The sequence below is a fragment of the Emericellopsis atlantica genome, assembly GCF_019669845.1.
Source record: "Emericellopsis atlantica unplaced genomic scaffold F5Z01scaffold_24, whole genome shotgun sequence".
NCBI lineage: Eukaryota > Fungi > Ascomycota > Sordariomycetes > Hypocreales > Bionectriaceae > Emericellopsis > Emericellopsis atlantica.
In genome coordinates this window covers 266,628-289,997 of record NW_025764726.1, presented here as the reverse complement: position 1 = coordinate 289,997, position 23,370 = coordinate 266,628, and the positions used below count along the sequence as shown (strand labels likewise).

At 54.7% G+C, this 23,370-nt stretch overlaps 11 protein-coding genes across 11 annotated transcripts; 2 read left to right on the top strand and 9 right to left on the bottom strand.

The window, feature by feature from the left end:
* Positions 1-30: 30 nt before the first annotated feature.
* Positions 31-581, bottom strand: F5Z01DRAFT_638904 (thioredoxin-like protein; the record flags this gene model as incomplete). The annotated part of the gene is made up of 3 exons (XM_046262407.1): positions 31-226; positions 284-388; positions 457-581. 3 exons carry the CDS (start codon positions 579-581, stop codon positions 31-33), a joined length of 426 nt encoding a protein of 141 aa, XP_046115847.1.
* A 589-nt stretch (positions 582-1,170) lies between these two features.
* F5Z01DRAFT_752452 (uncharacterized protein) lies at positions 1,171-2,963 on the bottom strand (the record flags this gene model as incomplete). The annotated part of the gene is made up of 2 exons (XM_046267071.1): positions 1,678-2,963; positions 1,171-1,653 (listed from the first exon to the last, which is right to left on the bottom strand). The coding sequence occupies exons 1-2, from the start codon at positions 2,689-2,691 to the stop codon at positions 1,171-1,173; spliced, it is 1,497 nt and encodes a 498-aa protein (XP_046115846.1). The 5' UTR covers positions 2,692-2,963.
* F5Z01DRAFT_662426 (uncharacterized protein) lies at positions 2,964-3,512 on the bottom strand. The gene has a single exon (XM_046263947.1). The coding sequence runs from the start codon at positions 3,300-3,302 to the stop codon at positions 3,066-3,068; it is 237 nt and encodes a 78-aa protein (XP_046115845.1). The 5' UTR covers positions 3,303-3,512; the 3' UTR covers positions 2,964-3,065.
* A 130-nt stretch (positions 3,513-3,642) lies between these two features.
* F5Z01DRAFT_626613 (uncharacterized protein) lies at positions 3,643-6,057 on the bottom strand (the record flags this gene model as incomplete). The annotated part of the gene is made up of 1 exon (XM_046261492.1): positions 3,643-6,057. The coding sequence occupies one exon, from the start codon at positions 6,055-6,057 to the stop codon at positions 3,643-3,645; it is 2,415 nt and encodes an 804-aa protein (XP_046115844.1).
* A 2,839-nt stretch (positions 6,058-8,896) lies between these two features.
* F5Z01DRAFT_256941 (kinetochore protein nuf2) lies at positions 8,897-10,701 on the top strand. The gene is made up of 2 exons (XM_046258547.1): positions 8,897-10,467; positions 10,513-10,701. The coding sequence occupies exons 1-2, from the start codon at positions 9,193-9,195 to the stop codon at positions 10,627-10,629; spliced, it is 1,392 nt and encodes a 463-aa protein (XP_046115843.1). The 5' UTR covers positions 8,897-9,192; the 3' UTR covers positions 10,630-10,701.
* Positions 10,702-10,773: 72 nt separating this feature from the next.
* F5Z01DRAFT_676490 (uncharacterized protein) lies at positions 10,774-11,430 on the bottom strand (the record flags this gene model as incomplete). Its single annotated transcript, XM_046265261.1, has 1 exon — positions 10,774-11,430. The coding sequence occupies one exon, from the start codon at positions 11,428-11,430 to the stop codon at positions 10,774-10,776; it is 657 nt and encodes a 218-aa protein (XP_046115842.1).
* Positions 11,431-11,695: 265 nt separating this feature from the next.
* On the top strand, positions 11,696-14,143 carry F5Z01DRAFT_626717 (adaptin N terminal region-domain-containing protein; the record flags this gene model as incomplete). The annotated part of the gene is made up of 3 exons (XM_046261498.1): positions 11,696-11,735; positions 11,792-11,937; positions 12,008-14,143. The coding sequence occupies 3 exons, from the start codon at positions 11,696-11,698 to the stop codon at positions 14,141-14,143; spliced, it is 2,322 nt and encodes a 773-aa protein (XP_046115841.1).
* Positions 14,144-14,307: 164 nt separating this feature from the next.
* Positions 14,308-15,422, bottom strand: F5Z01DRAFT_676488 (RTA1 like protein-domain-containing protein; the record flags this gene model as incomplete). Its single annotated transcript, XM_046265260.1, has 3 exons — positions 14,308-14,524; positions 14,662-15,122; positions 15,282-15,422. The coding sequence occupies 3 exons, from the start codon at positions 15,420-15,422 to the stop codon at positions 14,308-14,310; spliced, it is 819 nt and encodes a 272-aa protein (XP_046115840.1).
* A 1,004-nt stretch (positions 15,423-16,426) lies between these two features.
* Positions 16,427-17,885, bottom strand: F5Z01DRAFT_256992 (uncharacterized protein). Its single transcript, XM_046258548.1, has one exon. It carries the CDS (start codon positions 17,661-17,663, stop codon positions 16,851-16,853), a length of 813 nt encoding a protein of 270 aa, XP_046115839.1. The 5' UTR covers positions 17,664-17,885; the 3' UTR covers positions 16,427-16,850.
* Positions 17,886-18,107: 222 nt separating this feature from the next.
* F5Z01DRAFT_626610 (putative succinate-semialdehyde dehydrogenase) lies at positions 18,108-19,684 on the bottom strand (the record flags this gene model as incomplete). The annotated part of the gene is made up of 4 exons (XM_046261491.1): positions 18,108-18,231; positions 18,283-19,158; positions 19,218-19,247; positions 19,311-19,684. Coding segments are annotated over 4 exons (1,404 nt in total), but the record flags the coding sequence as incomplete, so codon positions are not given.
* Positions 19,685-20,839: 1,155 nt separating this feature from the next.
* F5Z01DRAFT_256934 (putative MFS transporter) lies at positions 20,840-22,738 on the bottom strand. The gene is made up of 4 exons (XM_046258546.1): positions 21,894-22,738; positions 21,575-21,835; positions 21,174-21,523; positions 20,840-21,116 (listed from the first exon to the last, which is right to left on the bottom strand). The coding sequence occupies exons 1-4, from the start codon at positions 22,513-22,515 to the stop codon at positions 20,895-20,897; spliced, it is 1,455 nt and encodes a 484-aa protein (XP_046115837.1). The 5' UTR covers positions 22,516-22,738; the 3' UTR covers positions 20,840-20,894.
* Positions 22,739-23,370: the final 632 nt, after the last annotated feature.

Here is a 23,370-nt window from a genome sequence, read left to right as displayed (position 1 = left end):
TCCATTCTACCTGCCAAGTCAGATCCACGTTTACGCCAACAGAGCCTCGGCCTTGCTCTTGAGACCAGCGGGGTTCGCGCCCATCATGTCGTCCACCTTTTCGCCGTTCTTGAAGAAGTAAAAGGTCGGCATGGCCTTGACGCCAAGCTCCTGCGCCGCGTCGGGGACCTCGTCGACATCGAGCTTGATGAAGTAGACGTCCTTGTAAGCTTCCTGGTTGGACATACTGGGAAGAGTAGTCAGCATCATACGGTGTGTGTGTGGTATGCGCGCGGGAACGTACTCGGCCAGGATAGGCGCGATGGCCTTGCAGGGACCGCACCAGGTAGCGAAGCAGTCGACGAGAACCTTCTCGTGGTCGGCAATGGCGGCCTTGAACTCGCCGAGGCTGCGACTCGTTAGCTACAGCTGTCCTCCTCGACCTAGAGCTACCGGCAGGCTCTTCTTGGAACGTACGTGTTGACGTTGTGGACAACCATGTTGGGCAATGTGGTGGTGAATGTTCTGGTGGTGCGGAAAGCGGTGTTGTTGTATCGAGGTACAGTACGGGCACGAAGAGCAGATCGGAGGAACGAAGACATAATGTACAAGAGACTGGCGCTCCACGAGGAGGGGCTGAAAAGGCAGCGAAAGGTGGTGGGACAGTACTACTAGGTGGTGGTGGTACAATGACGGACTTGCGGAACCGCTGTGAACTGTGTCGCAATCGTAATGTCAGGGCATGAAAAGCGCGAACCAAAAGCAACCCGAATGCAGTCCATCGAAGCTCTGATTAAATCTCAACTGCCTCGAGTGTGGAGTATTCTCGGAGCCGCTGCCGCGCTGATTTGTCAATGGTGCCATGACGAGTGGTGCCATGACGAGGGTGGTGCCGTCATCCTCATAGGACCCCTGTCGAGAGTCTCAGACTCTCAGTGGGATGGATTGGTCTTAATGTCATCTTCATTAACATGTCAGAAGTCTCAGATATCCTCGCGCTGCCGGCCAAGATTGTGTGCAGCTCGCTAAATTGGTTACCAGGTAACACTTACACTGGTACATGTGCGCCTCAGCAAACGTCTACCTGGGGATCATCTCCGTCGACATGACGTACCTCGACGTGACCCGACCGATCCATGCATTGTGCACTTGACTACCCTGTATCACACTCGACAACCCAAACATCTTCCATCACAGACCGAATCCCATCCTCGCAACCTTGAGACATCTCTCTGCGAATTTCACCACATCCTTCTCCTCATGCCACGCATCGTTGTACGCTGCACTCAGACTCAACTCGCCCCTAAAAGTACCCAAGAATAAGCCCAGTGAGCTCCTGAGCTCCTCGCCTGTCACCCACGGGTGGAAAACATCGATCACTCCTTGCTTCGCTGTGATCAAGTGATCAATCTTGCCCATGGATGAAATCGTCGCCGAGGCTTGCTCTGTAGGTGGCGGGATGGGTGGGACAACCTCAGCCTCCTCAGAGTCGGTAGGCAAGGGCTTCGTCGCTGCCCCAGCAAGGAGTGGCGCGAGCTGATAGTGAAGAGGATCATCACGGACCTTGTGATAGTAGTCCCTCATCAGACGCACGACCCGCAAGAAGTCCTCCCTCTCGTCCTCCACGGTCACGGCCGTGCCTTTGCCAGGAACTACCAGGTCGACCTCGAGTGGCTCGCCCTAGATAGAGTGATACACCGACGCAGCATGCTCATAGCCGTTGTAGGGCGCCGCGCAGTTGGGCCGCTCGTTGCGTAGGAGATAGCCCCTGTACACGACCTGCCTATCCAGCTCTGCTTTCGGCATCATGTCGCGCAGGACCAGTGCAATCGCGGCATGAAAGACATGCGTCACCGTAACGCCGAACTCTTTGCACTTTGTTGCGAGGGCACTGGTCTCTTCGGCTGACAAGGTGATCTCGATGCGTTTGTGAACGCCAGGTTTGGTGGCACCTGCTCGGAATGGCGATGGCACGACTTCGACGTCCTTGGCGTCGATACTACGCCTGACTGTCATGACTTTCTCCATGCGGTCTTTCACCTGCGGGCTAGGCTGGGGTGGGATATTGGCAGCAACACGGAAAGGAGGACTGAGGTTCTCGATGACCCGAGGTTCGCGCAGATCAGGGACAGCATAGGCGTCCCCTTGCTCAAACGCTGTCGCCGCGTGGCCAACAAGGTTGTTGAAGAGCATGAGTGTGCCGACGCCGTCCATGATGTCGTGCGGCGCACGGATGACAAGATCCCTCTTCACCAGGCCCTGGTCGTCTTGCGGAGGAACCACGACATTGAGGGTTGGAAGCTCTGGCGCGGGCGGGTCCGCATTGGCCCATTCAGTCCCCGTCTGTCCAGTCGAGATGATCTTGAATGTCTCATCGAGCCAGCCGTTGGGGCGCACATGATACGTCTTGAGATACGTCCCCTTGTCCGGATGCAATTTCACCTGCGAGGCAACAGTGGGGTGATGGAAGCGCAGCGATATCCACGCCTTGCGCAAGGCATCCTCGAGCCGCTTGCCCTCTTCGCTCTGCGTCCGTCCTGGTGGAACAGGCACTTGCACGGACAGATGGCCGGTCATGTGGAAGAACATGCGGCCACAGCCTCGCCACGTGCGGGCGAGCGAAGTATAGAAGAACTCCACTTCATCGACCTCGCGTGTCCATACGTCAGGACTCGATTCTTGCCATTCATATCGTGAGTAGTCCATGGTCATGATGGGCTGCGTGAGTCTAGAAGAGTAAGATGTTGCAATAAGAAGGCACACCGCCGAGTCTGATGCCAGCTGCGTTCGTGGTATACTAGTAAGGTAAGCTGATTCCAGGGTCCTGCCACGTACCTAGGTATAGACGCATGTGCCGCGCTTTTACCCGGTGCTGGGAGTACTTCCCCTTTCAGTAAGGGAACGGTGCTGCCAACGCAGGGCCCAGAAAAATGGGCGACCCGATGAAGCGCACCTTGGGACGGATGAGGACATCTTTGAGCATTTCAAACTTTGTTTGCTAAATAGTCTATCCTATTGTAACTATGGTACAGGCTGGGGACATGATGTACACCATGCCCTTCCAGACTATAACTTATCCTGTCGTGTCAAACGTCAGGACGATCCAAGCCTTCATAAAATGCGCCAGACCGGGTATAAATGGTTCTGAAAAGGGCAAAACATAACGCCTTGCTGGATGAAAAAGAAGTAGGTATCCCACAAGCGTGCACTTGGCATGATAGAGGCATCCAACGAGTGCCTGGCTTTTTGCTCGCTTGAGGGGGGGTATCAGTCGTCGGTATATGCAGTAGAAACCAGAAAATCACCGTGTACGCCATGTCCATTGTCGCTCGAGGCAGGGATTGAGCTTGCTTCAGAAAGCAGCCATGAGCATCGAACTTTGGTGACTCGACCACCACACTGAGGAGAACTGCGGCTTTTTTTTTCTATTTTGCTTTCAACTTTTTTTTGGTGTTGTTTGGTTGAAAATAGGGTCGTTTTGTGACTTGACTTGTTTTTTGCCGGTTTTTATGTTTTTTGTCGTGACAAGGAAACTTCGTAGAGAGTGAATGGACCGAGTGTCCGAGATACAAGGAAAATTTGCCAAAGGGGTGTGGCCGTAATCGCGGCATCGATTCGAAAGCAGTTCGTTCCTCAGTGTGGGTGTCAGCTGTCACCTAAAGATCAAAAACTCATCAGCTGCCCACTTGACCTTCGACGCTCGTTACTCTTTGCTTTGCTGTCAACAGACGTGCGAGGAGTGAGTTCAAGCAACTTGGCACTGCCGGCACTGAAGTTGCGGGCGTGCCCACCCTTTCCCAGGTTCACGCTCTGAGCGCGACGTAGGTCAGCCTGCTCGTGAGCAGATGGCGTCACAGGGGACTCGCTTTCCGCCTCGTCCCCTGATTCAATGTTGAGTAGCCCTTCGTGGCTCTGCATTGTCATCCGATCATGTCTGTGCACGTGTATCACCTGGGGGCGGGCTCCAATGGCGCCCCAGCGGGCACCGGATTCGCGAGTGCCAAAGTCTTCTTCGTCGCTGCTAGGGCGCCCATCCTCCGAACGTCGTGGCGCGTGCATGTGGCCCGAATGGCGATGGGGCGCGAGGCGAGCTAGGTAATCGTCGTCGGCAATGGCCAGGTCCTCTTGCGTGCTGTTGGACGGGGAGGCACTTACTTGCTCGCGACGGTTGGCCCGAGCAATGCTGCCGCGGATGGCAGAGCGTTTGGAATTGACGCGACCCGAGAGCCACGACCCTTCAGAGTCGATAGATGCCAGCGACATCGATGTGATGGGCTCGGCCGAAGTCGAGGAAAGATGGGCTGCGGCCTTACTTGAGCCGGGGATAGCCACTGGCTCAGTGGGCGACTGCGCAATCGTGGCTAGGGCTGGCTCTACCTCCGGGGACTGAAGTCGCGAATCCGGGGGAGACATGGGGTACTCTGGCAAGTCCTCGCGGAATCGCGACCTCATACGCAAGGCCGCTCCCGCGCTCGTCTTGCGCGCCATGTAGATGCCTGTTGTCGACGTCTCGCCACCGGAGAAGGCGTCGTCTCCCTGCAACTTTGCGAGGGCTTCATGGTGAGCCTGCGCAGGATTTTGCGCGGCGGCCGCGGCCTGCATCTCCTCACGTGAAGTATTCGAAAAAGAAGACGGTGGGCCTCCGGAATGTCGCTTGCTCTTGCCACCCCATCGAATGAAAGATGTGAGGGAGAAACGTCCTCGCTTGGATTCGGTGGACCAAGACCCTTGGCGGGCGTTACCTTCCTCGTCAATGATTTCAGGTGGAGGCGACATTATACGGTCTCGTTCCGACGCCAAGGTTGATCTGGATTTGGACTTCTTCGACCGCAGTATCCCGGCAAAGCGAGAGCTCTGGCCCAAAGACGTTGCAGAATCTTGGGGTTCAACTGTTTCATTGGGGTGTTGCGATCCTGCGGTAATGGTGGGCTGTGCGCTGTCCAGCTTCTCGAGTTGATTTTCTTCTTCAATTACAGCCTGCTCGGGAGCATCAGGCATTGGCTCCGACACTGTCGAATGTCGTAGTGCCGGCTCGGGCTTAGACTCGGGCTCAGGCTCAGACGTGGTGACTACAGCTGATGCTGGGTCAATGCCCAGGCCAACAGCACGCCCTGCAGTGCCTCGTTCGAGATTTTCTGGTGGTGTGCCTGCTGCCCGGCTGGCCGCTTCTTCGCGCTTCTGTCGTTCCGCCTGCCGGTTAAGCCGCCGTTGTGCTCTTTCTTGTTCTTGTTGTCGCTTCTTCTCCTGTCTGCGATCTTCGCGCTCCATCAGCTCGCGCAGATCTCTTGCATCCAGTTCGTCGGCCAAGTCGTCCACACGACGATGACCTCTGAATGGCTCCTCTGCAATGGGTTCTTTCTCAAGGTCCTTTCGCGGGTATGTGGCGTGAGGCTGGCCTGCATGTCTGGAACCAGTCCAACGTGTGCCCTGTGAGTAGCGCAATGTCGGCCGAGGCGCCAGCGCATCCAGCGCAGATACCTTGAAAGCTCCAAATTCAGAGTCCGACGAAAGGCTCGAGTGGACAGACCCAGGGATAGGTAGTGAAATGTCCGAAGCCGGATGTCGTCCCAGGCCAGATGTGGCCTTGACACGCCTACTGTCCTTCTTCATGGGTCGTCCAGCATTCCATGATTCGGTCGTCGGCCGCACAGGTTGAAACTCGCTGAGGGCCTTGATTTCCGCGGCCCTGTCTTTTTCCTCTTGTTTTCTTTTGGTACTTTTCCTTCTGGATGTATCACTTCGGCTTGTCTTGTGGTGCAACGTCGGTGTGCGTGTCCAAGGATATGGTTGTGATGCGTCCGCGTCGTCGCGCCTGCGAGTGCTCGGTCCGGCTCGATCTGGCGACGCCTGCCGCCGCTGTGCTGGTCCCAAATCATCCTTCTTCCCTGGTGAGAAGCTGTATGTGCGTTGTCCACGCTCAGCCTTATTCGTGCCAATGCGCTGCTTCTTCTTGGAATCCGCTCTGGTGACGGCCCCTTCAGTTTGACTCCTGACCGGCGGCCCCTCCACATCAGAAAAGGCGGCACCGCTGCGAGGGCGTTTGCGCCCGCTCTTACGACGGAATGGCCACAGCGGCATGGTCGGATGAGGCGTGAATCGCCTGGCGATCCTCACTGATATGTGTCTCCCGTTGTCACTTGTCTGTCGCTCAATTTGAAGTCACTTGGGAAAACGCGCTGTTGCATGGTGTTGGCTGAAGTCTATCGGTCGTCGGGATTCGTAAAGTGTCGTCGCAACTGCTTCTGCTGTGTTGCCGTAGTTCAATCTTCCATGAAAGAAATCTCACGCATTCGAAAAGCATAGGCTATCGAAAATGACAATGATGCGCGCTGACAATCCAGGGGTGCCGAGAGAATCGCAATCTTGCTAGCTTTCGACTGGAATGTACGCGAGGAGGCGAAGAAGACGGACTTCGAGCTGTGGTCCTTCAATTGGTGTGGTGTAATGTGGCGTATTGAGCTCGCTCGAAATAAAAATCGCCAAAATCAACAAATCGATGGATCAGGGTTCTCGAAGGAATGTGAAAGGAGAAATGACCAGACGTGACGACTTTGTCTCTATGGCCGTTGCGTTGTAGATTGGTTGGATGAAGATCAAGCAAGGAAGACGAGACCTGACTTTTGGGGGGGGGGGGGGATGTGTGGGAAGGCGAAAGTGGAAGGCACTGTCTGGGGGCGTGACCGGTCCAGGATTCTTGGGGGGGGGTTTGGGCTCCAGTCCTCTTCCTCTGGGCGACTCAAGCGCCCTGGTTGGCCTAATTCGTCAAGCTCTACCTCAGCCACACCACAGCTAAAGCCTACTGGGCACTAGCCACTGGGCAAAGTCACAGTGAACCATGGACTGTACTGGTCCCATCCGTAGGTACTGCTACTCTGCTAGACCGGACTCCGGGGACTCGAGTCTCGACACGCGACAATGATATGACAGCCCGTATCTGTTCTGCTTTCTCTATTGCCATTGATTTACATGGCTTGGCTACTGGGGGTAAAGTTCGTATCAACGTAAGTAAAGGAACCCGGGGGTTTGTACAAGTAGACCCTGAATTCCTGGAATCGCAAAAGCAATGACGTCTTCAGCTCCAGTCATGATCTCCAGTCCCCAGCCCTGGTCCTCAGAGGCTAAGACCTACCCTGCCTGCCAGGCCCGGTACTCAGCACCACGCAATTTAACTCAGGTAGCATTCGTCACCGAATGACACGAATTATTAGCAGTCGACTGGATCGAGCCATGGCGGTGCCCGTGGCCGTCGTATCGTCATTGCTGTCTGCCGAAGAGACTGGGCCAAGCCACAGTGTCTACTTAGCAAATAGCGGCAAGCCTCCCATAGTGCCCAAGTTTTACTGCAATGCAGCGCTGTACTACCTCAAGTTCCAAACTGTGCTGCGGCTTGGCGTACGCCCCAGCCCACCAACGGGGAAGAGAGCTCGTAAAAGCCGACGAAGCAAAAACGACATGGAATGCGCAAGCTGGGTTTCGACTACGCTGTCCAGTGCGCTCAAAAAGCATTCTACATGCCGAAAATGCAGCTGCTGTATGCGTCCGAGTGAAGGGCGTGCGATGTATGTACCTTGCCCGAGGGCGCGTTGAGTCTTCGAGGGGTGTTCAGGTACCACCCGAGTGCCGTGATATTGCCTCATGCGGGTAGCCTCCTTGCCCAGGAACAAAGCCACGGGGACGGAAACCCTCATCGATGTAAGCATTGTCGATGCCCACAGGTAGCAGCACTAGAGTATGCATTGGGTGCTGGCCAGTGGACATGCGCTGCTTCGTGTTGCCTTGAATCCAAGACTTTGCGGACCCGCTGCGCATGATTTCTCCTCGTATCCAGGGCTTTTCCCAGTCGCGACATTTCACGTATCGGCAGCCACGCAGGGTGTGGAGGGTCCCTCGCCGGAAGGGTCTATCCTAATTAATATGTCGAGCAAATGTGACCTTAGAAAGCTTCTGGTCGTATCCAATTCTCCGCAACACAATCTACAGGCTGCCCTCCTGGGCAAAGAAGGTCGCAGAAAGTACCAAGTAAGAGTGGCATCCTGCCGTCTGCGCGCCCCTCGGCACTAGTGTCAGACCGTGCACTGTCCTCGTTTTGTTGAGGGCGAAGTTGTACGATCCTGGCCCTGACACAGAATGTCGCAACGGATGTGACAGCCGTAGATTCTCGACTATCCCGTACGTCGAGGTTTATTATTATCCTTGAATCAGGGGAGTCGAGCACAGCTTAATTAACTTTTAGTGTCAACGCTAGTCGTGGAGAGATAGAGTTGCGACTCATGTTAAACTTTCATCGCTGAAACACTACGTCGAGCAACGAGATCAGGACTTTCTGGAATGGCGGCTTCTCTCGCGACGTCTCCATGTCGCTCGTTGATTGGACAGTCAGCTGGTACCACGACTCGTCGACTCCCTACAGTGATCCGTGATTTTGGGCTACACAGCCAATGGGCATGCAAGAATGCATTGGCCTTTCTTGCCTGCCGGACTATGTCTTGAGCGGCCCTTGAGCTAGGAGCTACCGTCGCCAATGGCTTGCTAGTGGCGATGAAATCTGCGGTTGACGCTACGGGGAGCATCCCAGTCCCCGGGGGCAGAACAAGGCGGCATCGCCGCATCGCGCTGATCATCCTGATCTTCACAACCGAGCAAGGTCCCTCGGTCTGTACCGAAGGAAATCAGATGAGTCAGCAATCGGCCAGGCCAGTCCACGTGGGATGCTGGGCCCATCCGTTTGAATCGGCAGAAGATGCTAGGTGTGATATAAGTGCAACAATTTTCTGCGTATCCCCGAGATTGGTACGACTGTAATGCTCTGTGCAAGGGCAAAACGTGCAGTACGGAGTACTGAATGCTGTGCCGGCGTCTGTTCCTGTGGGTCGGTGACTAGGACGAGCAAGTGCCTTCCCGCGATGAGCACAATGTGCCACGAAACACCACAAGGAGCACGTACGTCTCAACAACCCTTTGACCTTCTGTTACGTTTACCGGTGATCATTGGCTTTCCGAAAGTGAAGACGGGGTTCGCTGCTTCGGTACCTGAAGAGGCTGAGGTGCCGTGCGTGGGTAAGGTAGAGAGGCTGTTCATGGAATTATCACGTGACCCTTCTGGCACCCCGCGCCGTAGCAACGCGCCCGAGCGCGTTGCTTTATTGACATTCGCATTGATGACGGACACAACGTACGTAATTGACCATCGCAACACTCACACAGCACGACAAGATGGCGTATAATCCGCGCCATAGTATTATACCGGGTTCCCAGCAAGGCGGCCAGAATCGCCGGAAGAAGGAGGAAGAGGCAGATGCATTCATGAAGCTGCCAGACAGCGAGATAGTTGGCTGCATCTCTGACATTGGCATCCCCTTCACCGTCGCCGACCTCAAGAAACCGAACCCATCGCAAATCCAGCTGATCTTCGAATGGTTCGCCGAACTTCTCCTCAATGCGACCCGCGAGACAATCGAGCCGCCCATGCGGGCCGCAGCAGAGGATGTTTGCGGCGAGTTCTCCGACGTCATTCCACCCGACACGCGCAATCTGATGGGCTTCTATGTGTCGCTCCGCAAATTACTGTACGAGTGCGGGATTCTCGACTTCACATTTAACGATCTCTACAAGCCGACCTACGAGCGTCTCGTCCGGATCTTCAGTTACATGATCAACTTTGTGCGCTTCCGCGAGTCGCAGACAAACGTGATTGACGAACACTACAACAAGGCCGAAGGGACGAAATCGAGAATCGAGTTGCTGTACCATGAGAACCAGGAGAAGGAAGGGCAACTGGACGACATGAGGCGTCAGAAGAAGGCGATGGAAGCGCAGGTCCGCGAGAAGACCCAGCGGAATGAGCAATTAAAGGCCCAATTGCTGGAGCTGCGGCGCAACCAGGAAAAGGTGGCCGCGCGTCTCGACGAAGCCAAGGAGCGCAAGGGCGATTTGACGTCTACCTTGGAGCAGAAGACGCAGGACAAGATCACGCTGAAGCAGGAGAGTAGCAAACTCAGGCCGTATATGCTGCAGAGTCCGTCCGCACTACAAGAGAACTTGGCGGAGCTTCGGGAGATTCTGAACAACGACAAGGCGCACATCGAGGCGCTCGATCGCAGAGCACGCGCGCTGCAGACTTCCACGGATTCGTTCACAGTGGTTTCGGCAGATGTTGCATCGTGCATCAAGATCCTTGACGAGGTCGCTACGGAGCTGCACAAGGAGGAGGAGGAAATGGGACGCAACGCCAAGCAGCGAGATGCTCTGTCAGAACGCGGTAACAACGCGCGGGAGGTCGAGCGGACGGAAGGGCTGCTGAAGCGCCAGCTTGCAAAGTGGACTGAGCGCACGGAGAAGCTGCGCGAGCAGAGCACCCAGAAGGCCGAGGAGGCCAAGGTGAAGATGCACGAGCTGAGAGCTCTGCACAAGAAGTTGAATGAAGAGCGCACAGAAAAGGCAAAGGAAATGGAAGTGAGAAGGGTACGGATCGAGCAGACGGAGAAAAAGGTACGAATCATGATCTGCCTCCTGTAATATTGCTGACCACTCTAGATGCTGGACCTCAAGGAGAATATTGAAAATGAAGTGCACAGCGCTTATGAGGAGTATCAGAAGATGGAGGCGCACATCAAGCTGTATATCACAGAAATGGAACAGAACATCCAGTGAGGGCTGGCTGACAGCCACATTGGGCTTGCTTCATGGCGTTTACGGTGTATGACAAGGGCATGATGGGATGAGATACCACTGGTTCGGCGTTGGAGGCAGCTTCTGTACATTTGGCATTTCGACAGGCATGCAACGATGGACGCGTTACGTGATGACTTCTTCATCTGGAAGCCTCTCAATTTCAAACCATCGTCCTAGAATGCGCCCAACCTCAATCATGCGTCCAGCCCAAGCGCCCGACTCTCTCATGACTGTGCCGTTCAGCACGGGTGCTTTCTCCTCTGCGAACGAGCTCCACGATTCAAAGCCATCGCCTCCGCCTCTTGGCTCCACGATGGCTGCTCTGAACCCATTCCTCATAGCTGCCTCGACGAGGCTCCCGGCAGAAGTACCCAGACCCTGCGCTGACCACTCGGTCGTCATGCGATGAACCTCGAGAAAGCCGTACGCAATCAGCAATGGCTGCTGTGAATTCCTCTTCTGCTGCTGCTGAGACTGGTGTGGTGGCGGGCTCACGCGCGAGTCTGACTGCGTGAAGACCGACAAGAAACCTCGTAGGTGGGTGACTGTAGGCGCAAAAGCAACGCGGATATGTCGCGAGACAGAGGTTTGCAACAGCGTTTTCCGGCGTATCTGGGGTAGCGTCTCTTCAGGGAGGGCATTGACTTCGTAGATGAACGCCTCCATGAATGGCTGCTTGGGAGACCCGACGATGACTGTGGTAGGGTGCCAGTAATGGTGCAGAATGAGTGTGACGAGCTCAGCAGGTGTGGCTGGATGTAATATGATTGGCCTCGTCATTGTGTACAAGACTTCATCTTCGATGGCGTGCGCATCAAAACCATCAATTGACCTCGTGATGTTGAAGGATCTTGTGTGCAGGGTGACCAAATCGTGAAGATGCGACTGATCATTACCCCACTACGTGTACGTAGGTCACGGTTGAAGCTCTGATCAGACCGAACATCGCACGCAGTCCACCCAAGTTACCAGCACGTCATACACGCCCCCCCAACAACCTCTTCATTAGCAGCCTGTCGCGCCGCAGTGGGCTTGAAGCCTCAAGATGGAGTCCATCGCCAAGATCACGAGTCTCATGGAGACGGGTGCGTTTCCAGGACTCCCTGTACCCAGGAAGCAAGCTTGTACTGACGTTCGCTAGCGAGGGAGCTCACGCTTGATGCCGCCCAGGCGACGCGCAACATGCGGACGACGTCGGCTCGACCGCTGGACCGCAACCAGATGAGGAATCTACTGGATAGCAGGAACGACAGGGACGTGCTGGAGGGTCTGCGTCGCGTGATCTCTGTAGGTACCCTTGCGCCCAGCCCAGCCCAGCCCCCGTCTGCGATTGGGAGAGCGTGCTAACGACAGCCAGATGATGTACAAGAACCAGAAAACGCTGCCCTACTTCTCCAACGTTGTCAAGAACGTCGCCTCGCCGAACCTCGAAATCAAGAAGCTCGTGTACATTTACCTCATCCACCATGCCGAACAGGAGCCCGACCTCGCCCTCCTCTCCATCAACACGATACAAAAGTCCCTCTCCGACTCGAACCCGCAGGTCCGCGCCCTGGCACTGCGGACCATGTCCGGGATACGCGTCCCCGTGATCAGCCAGATTGTGAGCCTCGCGATCAAGAAGGGCCTCGTTGACCTGAGCCCACACGTGCGCAAGGCAGCGGCATTGTCAATACCGAAATGTCACAGGCTGGACCCGAGCCAAGAGCCCCAGCTGATTGATTACCTCTCGACGCTGTTGGGGGACAAGCAGTACTACGTGGCCGGAGCGGCGGTGGCGGCGTTCTTGGAGGTCTGCCCCCAGAGGATAGATCTCATTCACAAGCATTACAGGGGGCTGGTCCGCAAGGTCGTCGACATGGATGAGTGGAGTCAGCTAGCGGTCTTGCGGCTCATGACATACTACGCGCGCAGATGTTTCCCGAGACGGCTGGAGCAAGGCAAGGAGAAAGCGGAGGTCAAGGCGGACGCGGACGACTTTTATGGCGATTCCGACCGCCAGCCGCAAGTCGCTCTGGACCCGGATCTGGTGTTGCTGCTCAACGGCATTCAACCTCTGCTACAAAGTCGCAACTCGGCTGTAGTTATTGCGGTGACTCGATGCTACGTGGACCTCGGAAATCGAGAATACGTGAAGCAGGCAGTAGGACCGCTGGTGGCGTTGCTAAGGAGCGCCCAGGACGTCCAGCAGATTGCGCTCTACAACATTGTCTCGGTGTGCTTGATGCGCCCGAGTGACTTTGTCAAGTACGCAAACCACTTTTTGGTGCGGGCCACCGATGCGGCACCAGTGTGGCAGCTCAAGCTGGAGATCTTGACCATCATCTTCCCACACAGCCCTGCCCACATCAAAAGCCTGGTTCTGAAAGAGCTAGAGCACTTTTCGCAAGGCACAGACAAGGACCTGGTGCGGGAGGCTGTGAGAGCGATCGGAAGATGTGCGCAGACGGACGCGGCGACGGCACCCAAGTGCCTGCGGCTACTGTTGGGACAGATCACCAGCTTGGACGGCACGTTGGCGGCGGAGTCACTCACGGTCATCCGGCATTTGATCCAGCAAGATCCGGACAACCACGTTGGCACCGTGATACGGCTGGCGAGGAACCTGGACTCAGCGACGGACCCGCAGGCGCGGGCTACGATTGTGTGGCTGGTGGGGGAGTTTTCCGGGATCAACGGCGAAGACAACATTGCGCCTGATGTGCTACGCATCCTGCTCAAGGGGTTTGCGAGTGAATCCGAGGCCGCCAAGCAGCAGATCCTGCTGCTGGCCGCAAAGGTGTACCTGCACCACATCAACCGGACGACAGAGAATGAGAAGGAGAAGGAAAATGAGGAGCAGAATGATGCACCTATCATGACAGACGAGCATCCCACCAAGAAATTGTGGGACTATGCCATGCTGCTCGTGCGGTACGACGTGTCATATGATTTACGAGACCGCGCCAGAATGTTTCGCGCGCTGCTGAATGTACCCCAGCTGGCGACGCTCATGCTCCTCGCACCAAAACCAGCGCCGCAGGCCCCGAGCCCATCGGAATCTAGGAAAGGGTTCAGGCTGGGTTCGTCGACACTGGTTCTGGGCGGAGGCGGTGGACTGCACGGCATCCAGGGGTACGAGGCATTGCCGGACTGGGTGGCGCCCGGACAAGAGCCCGATCCTCGATTACGAGACACTGAACCGTCACCGTCCTCTCGATACGATGGCGAGAGGACAGTGGTACCTGCGGGCGAGAAGCTGGACGAAGCGGCGCGGAACATGCCTAGCAAGACTAATGGTCTGGGCGAGGCTGTTGGTGCCAAGACACTGGATGACTGGTTGGGCGAGGACGAAGGGGAGGAAGAGGAAAGTGAAGAGACGGAGGAAGAGTCTGATGAAGAGGATGAGGGCTCGGAAGAGGAGAGCAGTGAAGAGGATGAAGAGGACGAAGAAGACGAGGAGGAGGATGAAGAGGACGATGATGGCGAGCAGGACAGGCTTGTCAAGTCATGAATACACAGAGAGGTGCAAACCTGTGGAATGAGGCCAACAAAAAGAAAGTCCGACAGTCCGTACAGGACGGGGCCGATGATATATGCCTATGTAACAAATGAACGCCATCTAAATCCCAGTTTACATTCTCCCGCACCCTCGTCTATCTTTTGTGCTCTTCTCACCTACACGGCCGTCGCCCGGGGCGTGTCGTTGCCTGACTCCCCCATACTGCTCTCAGCCGGCTTTTCTCTCGACTCGTCTGCTGCTGCGGCGGCTTCTCCAGTAGCAGTCTTGGACTTGCCGTGCCCGTTGCGCATCTGGGGGAAGAAGATGCCCGGATGGAAGATGGTCAGAAGATACGTCGCAATGAAGATCATTGTGGGATCCAGGACAAGGAAACTCGACTCGTGTTGCATGATTTAGGAACCCCATCCGCCAGCCATCTCGGCGATTCTATTGGCATTGTTAGCGAGAGTCTTGTTGCACAGAAACTGAACGTGAGGCGCGAGGCCCAAGGACAGCGGGAGCGTGCGTACCGGTAGATGCATCGGACAAAAATGACGATGAACGCGCCCATGACAGCAATGCCAAACATGCGGAATTTCCCGTCATTCCAGACGGCGAGTGACTCGGGCGCGGGGTTGTCGTGGCGCATGTGCTTCTTTGCGCGGAGCCAGTAGTCGAAGCCGAGGACGCCAAAGACGAGGAGGACGACAACCTGGAGGACGATGCCGGCGATGATCATGTTGTTGCCCGAGTCGAGAAGCTTCTTGTCGTTCTTGCCAGCGGCGGCGGCGAGGCCACCGCCGATGGCCTGGACGATGAGGCATGAGAGATCGGCGGGGAGGAAGATGCGTGGGTACCACGTGGGCGGGATGCGAGACAGGGCCGGGTTGACGGTGAGGGCGACGTGCTTGAGCGTGAGGTAGATGGACACGCAGATGAGGCTCGGGGCGAGGATGATGGCGCAGATCTGCAGCTGGAAGGCGCCCGAGTCCTATGGGTTGTCGTAGAGGAGGATGCGGCCGATGTAGCCTGGTGTCTGGGTCAGTACATGTCATCTGGGGTGTATACGTCAGGAGAGCAACGTACCGAGCGTCTCGAGCAGCAGGCCGATGGTGATGGCCGCGCTAAACGTCCACGTCCGCTTCCAGACCCCCAGGGACGCGGCGGCGATGGTGCAGATGCCAAAGGCGATGGCGAAGAAGTAGCTCGACCCCAGGTTGGGCCTGTAGCCCAGAACGGTGGCCTCGACGGGGCATTGCGGCGAGAGCTCGGTGCAGGAGTCGAAGCTCATGGTGGCGGTGATGCTGGATACGTAGTCCAAGTCCGCGAAACCACTGAGTAGAGACGCTGCTGCTGCTACTGCTGACGTTGAAAGAAGGTTGGGCGAGGGACAGCTCGCTTTTTATCCGGTAAAGGGGACTGAAGGACAGGCAGGTGGTATTATATAGCAGGCTGCCTCCTAATCTTCCAAGTCATGACTAGGCGCAGGATGAAGAGGGAAAATAGGCCACCACGCTCATGGCACAATCAAATCAAATGCGAATGCGCATCGGGGGGCGTCCATGACCCCGGGCGCAGCTGTTTGCGATAGGTGGACAATGGTGGGCAGTTCTGACTCCTTGCTCGTCATTCATCCGGCGTCGCTCCACACACACTCGTTGTCGACATCGAGAACTCTCTCTGCGCAGCCCAGGAAGAGTGAATCCGCGTATTTGCCTGCCATCCATCCATCTGCTCACGTCAACCTGCTCTGATCGACGCGTGCTACAGGCAACCCTCTGCTATCATTTGTCGTCTTCTTGCGTGGATGGCCTTCTAATTACGTTTCGACTGTCGACACAAGGCGGGCGGACAAAGCAGGATCGGAGATGCGTGTCAGATTTGGCGGCGGTTGGAGGAACTTCCGGGCCCAGCGGGTGGAGATGATGCGGCCGCCTCTGCCAGTTGAGCAAATCTGGGCATTCCTTGCGCACGGATACGCGTATTTGCGGGAGGATACTGGCCAATGATGGAAAAGTCAAATACGCGTATCCGTATTGAACGGTTGCTCGTGTTGAATTCGATGCTTGGGGCAGTGCAGGCCTTGGTCGTCCCCCCAAGATGATGATAGCCACTGGTGCCCCTGTCTGTGCTCACAGCAGTATCAGCCTCCATGGTTCCGCAGAGTGGCCAAGGAGTGACTTGCCCAAGAACGCGCGAGAGAGGGCTAAAACAAAACCGCAGGGAAGCAAGCACTGGTCAGGTCAAAGGGTTTGCAGGGGGTCACTTTGTACATGGCACCACCGGCGGGCTATTTCAAAGCTTGATATTCGACATATACAAGGCCAGCTTTCAGTTAGGATATGTCAAGTCCGTGATCATGTCAGCGTGCCACACAGCAATCTCTCTGCGTGTTAGAATACACTCCGCAGCTCTCCGCCTCGCTGATTATCACCAACATCAACATCTTTTATAGATAAAGCTGAAACCTCAACTCCATTCAAGATTGCTGATGAACGTCGCTAGTCAATCGTCCCAAATGTACATGTACTTGCTCTAGACCGGCATGACCTCGTCTTTACGCTCAAGCTTCGCAGTGATAGTTGTAGTTCGGCAAGCCCATGGGTATTCCGGGGACGGTACTTGGCACCTGACCAACGCATCTCTGGCCCTCGGGGCACCCACCGCACTCCGCCGCCTGCGCGTCAAACGCCCAGCCCCAAGTCGGGAACTGGCGGGTTTAAATATCGGCGCTGATAGCCTGGAGCTGGCGCTTCCTCAGTTGTGCCTCCTCGGGCGTACCGCAACGATGCTCCAAAATCATGCCCGTCCCGATCTTAGGGCCGCCGGGGACTATGACCGTGACACACTCTTGACCCTCGGCGCAGCCTCCGCACTGATCAACCGTCTGGCGCTTGTGGACGTCTTCGGCGACGGCGCGGAGCTGGCGCATTTCACGCGCAACGTCCACCTGGCGCTTCACGCTGCTCGGGACGCACATGGGAGAACTGGACCCGATGGCGTAGTCGTCGCACTCGAACCCCTCCCTACATCCGCCGCAACTATCCTGCCGCTTCTTGTTGGCGGGCTTGCAGCCTGGCGCGGCGACCTCGGGGACACCGAAGCCGGGGATAGTGTAGGTGTAGCACACCGTGCCCTCAGGGCAGCCGCAGCCGGTGCTGCGGCCGGTGCTGCGGCTGGCCAAGGCGTCGTCGACCACGTCCGCGGCGCTGGTTGTCGCGCGTGCCAGCACGGCGACAATGGCAATAGCTGTCTTTGTGGAGAAGAGCATCTTGAATAGGTGGGTCGGAATGTGAAGATGAGAAAACTGTGTTGTTGTGCGATGTGGTGGATGAGAAGGAGAAAAGTACAAAGAGACCAGCTCTTTAGGAATAGAAGTGTATAAGCAAAGTGTGTATGATGAACTGTAGACTGACGAGCCAAGAACCTTTCTTTGGAGCGACCTGTAGCTCGACTTTATACCCTCTGAGGGCGCTCGAGTAGACCATTCTCGTTCGGAAAAAAAAAAAAAAACAGTGTCACCACGCATCATGAACTTCCTGGGAGATCCTACAATCGGACTCCTCACTAATGACGTGGCTACGACATGAGCAAGTATACCTCATTAAATCCTCGACTATGTACGGCTGCACGGACATGACGCTACACGTCCAGGGTCTTCATGCTTAATCCGGGGTCATGCCTTAAGATTGGCGTTGCCTATATGTATGTATGCGGAAAGATGTGCGTTGCCGTGGCCCCTCGGGGGAGGATTCTTATGCACGCACGACCAGCTCGAGTACGACGAAAACCACAATCGCTTACATCTTCCAGGCAGGATCGACATGCATATTCGGTTCTTGAAACCACTCTTTGCCACACTGCAACCCGACCCATTGATCCTATCAGCTTTTCGGCCGAGTCCTTTTCGTCATCCATCGGGCCAGTCAATCGCGACAAAGTATCATTGCAGTGCTAGTTCCAGTCCTGTGTCTAACTAGAGACGGCTCTGTGCTAGCGGTTCGAGACCACCTAGAGTTATTGTCTTTGTGGTCATATACTCCTCAATCCCGTATCTACCCCCTTCACGCCCGAATCCGCTGGACTTCACACCGCCAAAACTAATCCATTCTTATTAGTAAATATTCGGCTTCGGGTGCTATACAACTCACGGAGAGGCTGGGTCACTTATTAGCCCTGTATTCACACCAACCATGCCAACTTGGAGTGCTCTGGCTACGCGCCAAAGTCTCTGGATGTTACGACTGTAAAAGTATCCAGCAAGCCCCATATCAGTACTGTTCGCAAGGGCGATGACCTCCTTCTCTGTGGTAAACCGAAACAATCCGGCGACGGGTCCAAAGGTCTCATCGCAAGCCACCTGCATGTCGTGTGTCATATCTGTGACAATGGTAGGCTCCAAAAAGTGAGGTCCAAGCTGAGGCATTGCACTCCCCCCCGAAGCAATCGTAGCTCCACGCGTCACGGCATCGCGAATATGAGCCAGAGTCTTCTCCAGGGCTTTTTCGTGGATCAGAGGCCCATGTGTGACGCCCGGCGTGGTAAGGCCATTCCCGACAACAAAGTCCCTTTGAACGCGCGCGGCGAGCTTCGACGCAAACTCGGCGTAAACAGAGTCGTGGACGTAGATGCGATTCGCGGAGACGCATGTCTGACCAGACGATCTGAATTTGCAGATGATGACACCATCAACAGCTGCATCAAGGTCGGCATCCTCAAAGACGATGAAAGGGGCATTGCCACCAAGCTCGAGAGAGATCTTTTTGACAGTGGTCTCGGCACATTGTCTCATCAGGATCTTCCCAACATTGGTTGAGCCAGTGAAGGAGACCTTGTGAACCAGCGGCGAGGATGTCAGTGTATGTACGACCTCGACGGTGTTGGACAGCGCAGTAACAACGTTGATGATGCCTCTAGGGAAACCGGCACGGTAGGCTAGCTCGACGAGAGCGTTGACGGTGAATGGGGTCTCGGCAGGCGATTTGATCACCACGGTGCATCCGGCTGCGAGGGCGGCACCAGCCTTTCTGAGATCAGGAGATTAGTGACGAGACAGGGCCGAATTATCTGCTGTCTTAGTCCATACCTCGTGATCATAGCAGCAGGAAAATTCCATCTGTCGAACGAGTCAGAAGGGCTCCATGATCGAAAGGGTGTTTCCATCGGCCCATTGACTCACGGTGTAATTAGAGCGCAGACCCCAAGAGGCTCTTTCAGGGTCAAGACCTGACTGCCATGATTCGACGCAGGAATCACATCGCCATACGTTCGAGGCGCTTCCTCACTGAACCACTCAAGAAAGCTCGCAGCGTAAGCAACCTCGTCCCTGGCATTACTCAGAGGCTTGCCATTCTCCATGGTGATCAAAACGCTCAAGTCTTCTTGATGGTGGATTACCAACTCGTACCATTTGCGGAGGAGACGAGATCTCTGCCGGGCGGATGTTGTCTGATACAGTTGGAAAGCATCATGGGCAGATTGAATTGCCTCGTTGGTTTCTACTTTAGAGAACTCGGGGCACCGTCCTATGAGCTTCGTCGTAGCCGGTTCTAGAAAGACATGTAAGCTTCAGCCTGATTCTTCTGCAAAAACCTACCGTGGATATCAAAAGTTCTTCCTGATATCGAGTATTTCCATTTTCCATTCAAGTTTCCCTTTTCAAGGAAAATGGAAGGATCGCTGAGCTGCTGCCGTGTGAGCCTCTAACTCGTGCGAGGAGGAAAATTACAGAGCTTGACTAACCTTGGGCTTGACTAAAGAGGAATTCATAGTGACCTTCTTCAATATCAGAATAATGATTTAGTCAAGCTTAGATACTAGAGCACTTGTGAAGCCGTCGAAGCAAAATTATGTTGCGGAATAAATACCCCTAATCCATCCGCAATGTCCCTAGGCTAATCCTTTCGTTCGGACTTAGGTTCGTCATTTCCCTATCGGCTTTTTGTATGCATAGGCCAGAAGTCTGCTCGCAACTTAGTCAAAAGTACGTTGCTCAGAAGTGGAAGCCTACAGCGGCTTCGAAGATTATGGCGACAAGACAGCGTAGTCCGTGACTCCGGGTCCGGGTCCGGGGCCCGGGCCTCCGGGGAGTTCGGACTCGGGGGGATCCGGCAGAAAGTACCCGGCTCCCGGGAAACTTTGTCGTCGGCCAACAGCGGGGAAGTTTGGCGCTGAGGTAGCCGGCTGGCTTCTGTTCAGGAAGCCTTTAGCCTGTTGTCGGGAGATGACGCGAAAAGTGTCTGTTGCTGTCAAAGCCTACTTCACCTCTCTGAACCTATCGCAAGCTCGTAATCACATTGCTTCAACTCGTTCTAGAAATATCCTGTCTATAATAATGTCTTAGTAATACTGGAATGATACCCTGTGTGGCTTCGAGGACCACTTAATACTGTTGAAGTAGCGTAAATCTCACGAAACTTAACATAACCAGCGTTAGGTCATACAGCCATGTCATGTGCATGCTTATGCATTGAGTAGTGAGCAGAGCTAGTTATTGTCTCGTCATCGTACGATCATACGAAGGAAATCAATATTCTTCTCTTTATATTGCATTCAACTGTATCCTTGCCTTCAGCTCAGCGCCATCACCTTATGTTCAAGTAAGTCCATTGGAGAGAAGACTTTCCATACAACCATAGGGGCCACAATTGAACATTGAACTGGTTGGAACAGGAGCTCCGAGGTGGTGAAAGTATCTCATCGAATGTGGTCAGGGGTCTGTATTGGCTAATCGCTCATAGTCAACCGGAGTGCTCGACAGTACTCAAATAGTGTAAACGAATCTCGGGCTCCTGTCCCCAAGTGCATTCACCTCCTCGTCCGTCATACCTTCAATCTTGTAGTCCTCCTTACCAGCCTTGCGTCGCTTGTTAATCCTGTGAAAATGCAAGAGCAAGAAGGAATAAATGAAAACGCCCAGTCCCAAAAGCCCCATGGACACCGAGTACCCCATAACGTAGCGTGGAGCATCTGTTTTTGGATATAGCTGGGAATCTTAGCACACCTTGAAGCAAGAGAGGAATAATAACGGTTTCAAACTTACGAAAGGCGCCAAGATACCAGAGCAATTGCAGATCGTGATTTGTATGCCAGATGCCGTGGTACGTTTTCCATAGCGCGGGTTGTTCGACGGGAGCCAAGCCAAGGGCAGACCGACCGCCACGAAGAGGCCGACGGATATGACAAACATAGCAAAATAGTGGACGGCGGCGGCCACCGGAGCGAGGGATATCCCATATCCGATTATGCATACGATGAGAGACATGACCTGGTATAGACCACGCAGCTGCTGGCGGTCGGATATCCATCCGACGGCTAAGTAACTGATAGCTCCCAGAGCGTAGCATGGGATCGTGAGAGCTTGGGCCTGGGGTGAGGTCCACTGACCGAGACCTAGAGAACAGGTTAGTGTTGATGTCAAAATATAATTCAGGGGCATCTTGCCTTGAATGATCGAAGGGAGGAAAACAGAGTAGCTGTAGAGCATTGTGTTGACGGTGAACTGTCCGACCGCAAAGCACCATGTCTTCCAGTCTTTGGCCGCCAATATGGCGTCCTTCCTATCGAAGTCTTCGTGGAAGCCGACTTGGCGCTGCAATCGCGCGAGCAGCAATTGCTTCTCATCTTCGCTCAGAAACCAAGCATTGCGAGGTTCGTCAGCGAGGATGAAAACCAAAACGACGCCAAAGACTACAGTAGGGACTCCTAAGTGTATGTTGTAAGCTCAGAGTCTCGAATCGAGGGCAGACACAGTGCTCTTTACCTTCCAGGATGAAGACCCAGCGCCAACCGGAGTATCCGGCGACACCATCCATAAAGCTGATGCAGTATGCGAGCAGCCCACCGCATGCCCCGGCAAGGGCAGAGCTCACAAAGAGAAAGCCAATGCGGAGGGCAATCTCTTTCTTCGTATAGAAGAGAGTCAGGTAGACCGTCAATCCGGGTAGGAGGCCACCTTCGAGTAGTCCGAGGAGGACGCGGACAGCAACGAGACCAGTAAAATTCTGAACAAAGCCGGTACAAGTGGAGACAATCCCCCAGCTGACTGTAATGAAAGAAAGCCATCTCGATGGCCTGAGTTTCTTGAGGACCAGATTGCTGGGAACCTCAATCAAGACATAGGGGACAAAGAGTACGGCTACCGCGATCTGGTATTGCGATCCCTCGAGACCAAGGTCCTCTTCGAGTCCAAAGAGCCTGGCGTTGCCAATGTTGGTGCGGTCTAGGAAACAGAGAAGATAGGCGAGCATGACAGTGGGCACGACGAATTTGTCGATCCTCCGGACGAGCTTGTCCTCCGCCTGATGGTCAATCTCGTTCATGTTGCTCCGAGTGCTGCTGGGAGCATGCTCGTCGACCTCGGCGGGTGCTTTTTCAGAAAACATGTTGGAAAGCTTGTTCGGCAAGCGCCACAATTGAAGCTTGTAGTGATGAAGGCAGCGGATTGTTGATCAAGAGATTGAAGAGAGGCAGCCACGGTGAATGAACCCGGTAAGAATGATGCGAAGAAGCAGAAAGGAGTTCGAGCTGGGTCCGGGACTCGCTGACTTTATGTTTTACGGAGAGACCATGAACTCGGCATGTCTCCGCAAGTGTTGTTCGTGGGGATGTTGTCCGGGGAGAAGGGTAAAAGTCTGAAGAGATCTCAATCTCCCCACGTCCCTGCGAGGCAGAAATATCCTTGGGGTAATCGTGGGGTTGACTACAGGTAGTCTAGATCATGGTGCTAAGCCGGTACGTACCAGCAAAACGCGTAGCGCGGAACGAGATTTCATGAGCCAACGGTCTAGAGTCTAGACTCTAGACTAGTTCAGAATCACGACCCCGGGTAGTTAATCCCGACGGTCGACGGGATCACGGGAGCGGCGAACGGTTGCGTCTCCTCTAGACCCGTAAGGGACTGAAATCGAGTCGTTCAGATGAAATTTAGATGCGTGAGATTGCCTGACGTCCACGCGTGACATGTCGCCTTGCATCATTCGGATGTTTCGAGGCAAGTATTACTATTTGATTACCCTATACAGCAAGAAGACACAGGCTTGTCATACCTCGAGCTTTCTGATCAAGGAGTAGTGCAATCCCTAGAGGTGTATATAAAGTAGAGGCAGTATAAAAATTCTTGATATTTAACAGGCACTTTAAAGATATACTTAATCCGGCTTTCATGAAAGATCAGGCAGGGACAAAACTGTGTGCAAGCTTGGATGTTGCTTCCGTTGGCATTATGTATGGAATGAATA

Coding starts and splice junctions, on each gene's coding strand:
- F5Z01DRAFT_256941 (XM_046258547.1), top strand. CDS start 9,193: ATGGCGTATAATCCGCGCCATAGTATTATACCGGGTTCCCAGCAAGGC. Junction 10,468..10,512: donor TCGAGCAGACGGAGAAAAAG/GTACGAATCATG, acceptor TGACCACTCTAG/ATGCTGGACCTCAAGGAGAA.
- F5Z01DRAFT_256992 (XM_046258548.1), bottom strand. CDS start 17,663: ATGATGCGTGGTGACACTGTTTTTTTTTTTTTTTCCGAACGAGAATGG.
- F5Z01DRAFT_256934 (XM_046258546.1), bottom strand. CDS start 22,515: ATGTTTTCTGAAAAAGCACCCGCCGAGGTCGACGAGCATGCTCCCAGC. Junction 21,836..21,893: donor CTGGGTCTTCATCCTGGAAG/GTAAAGAGCACT, acceptor ACATACACTTAG/GAGTCCCTACTGTAGTCTTT. Junction 21,524..21,574: donor CCTCCCTTCGATCATTCAAG/GCAAGATGCCCC, acceptor CCTGTTCTCTAG/GTCTCGGTCAGTGGACCTCA.
- F5Z01DRAFT_662426 (XM_046263947.1), bottom strand. CDS start 3,302: ATGGACATGGCGTACACGGTGATTTTCTGGTTTCTACTGCATATACCG.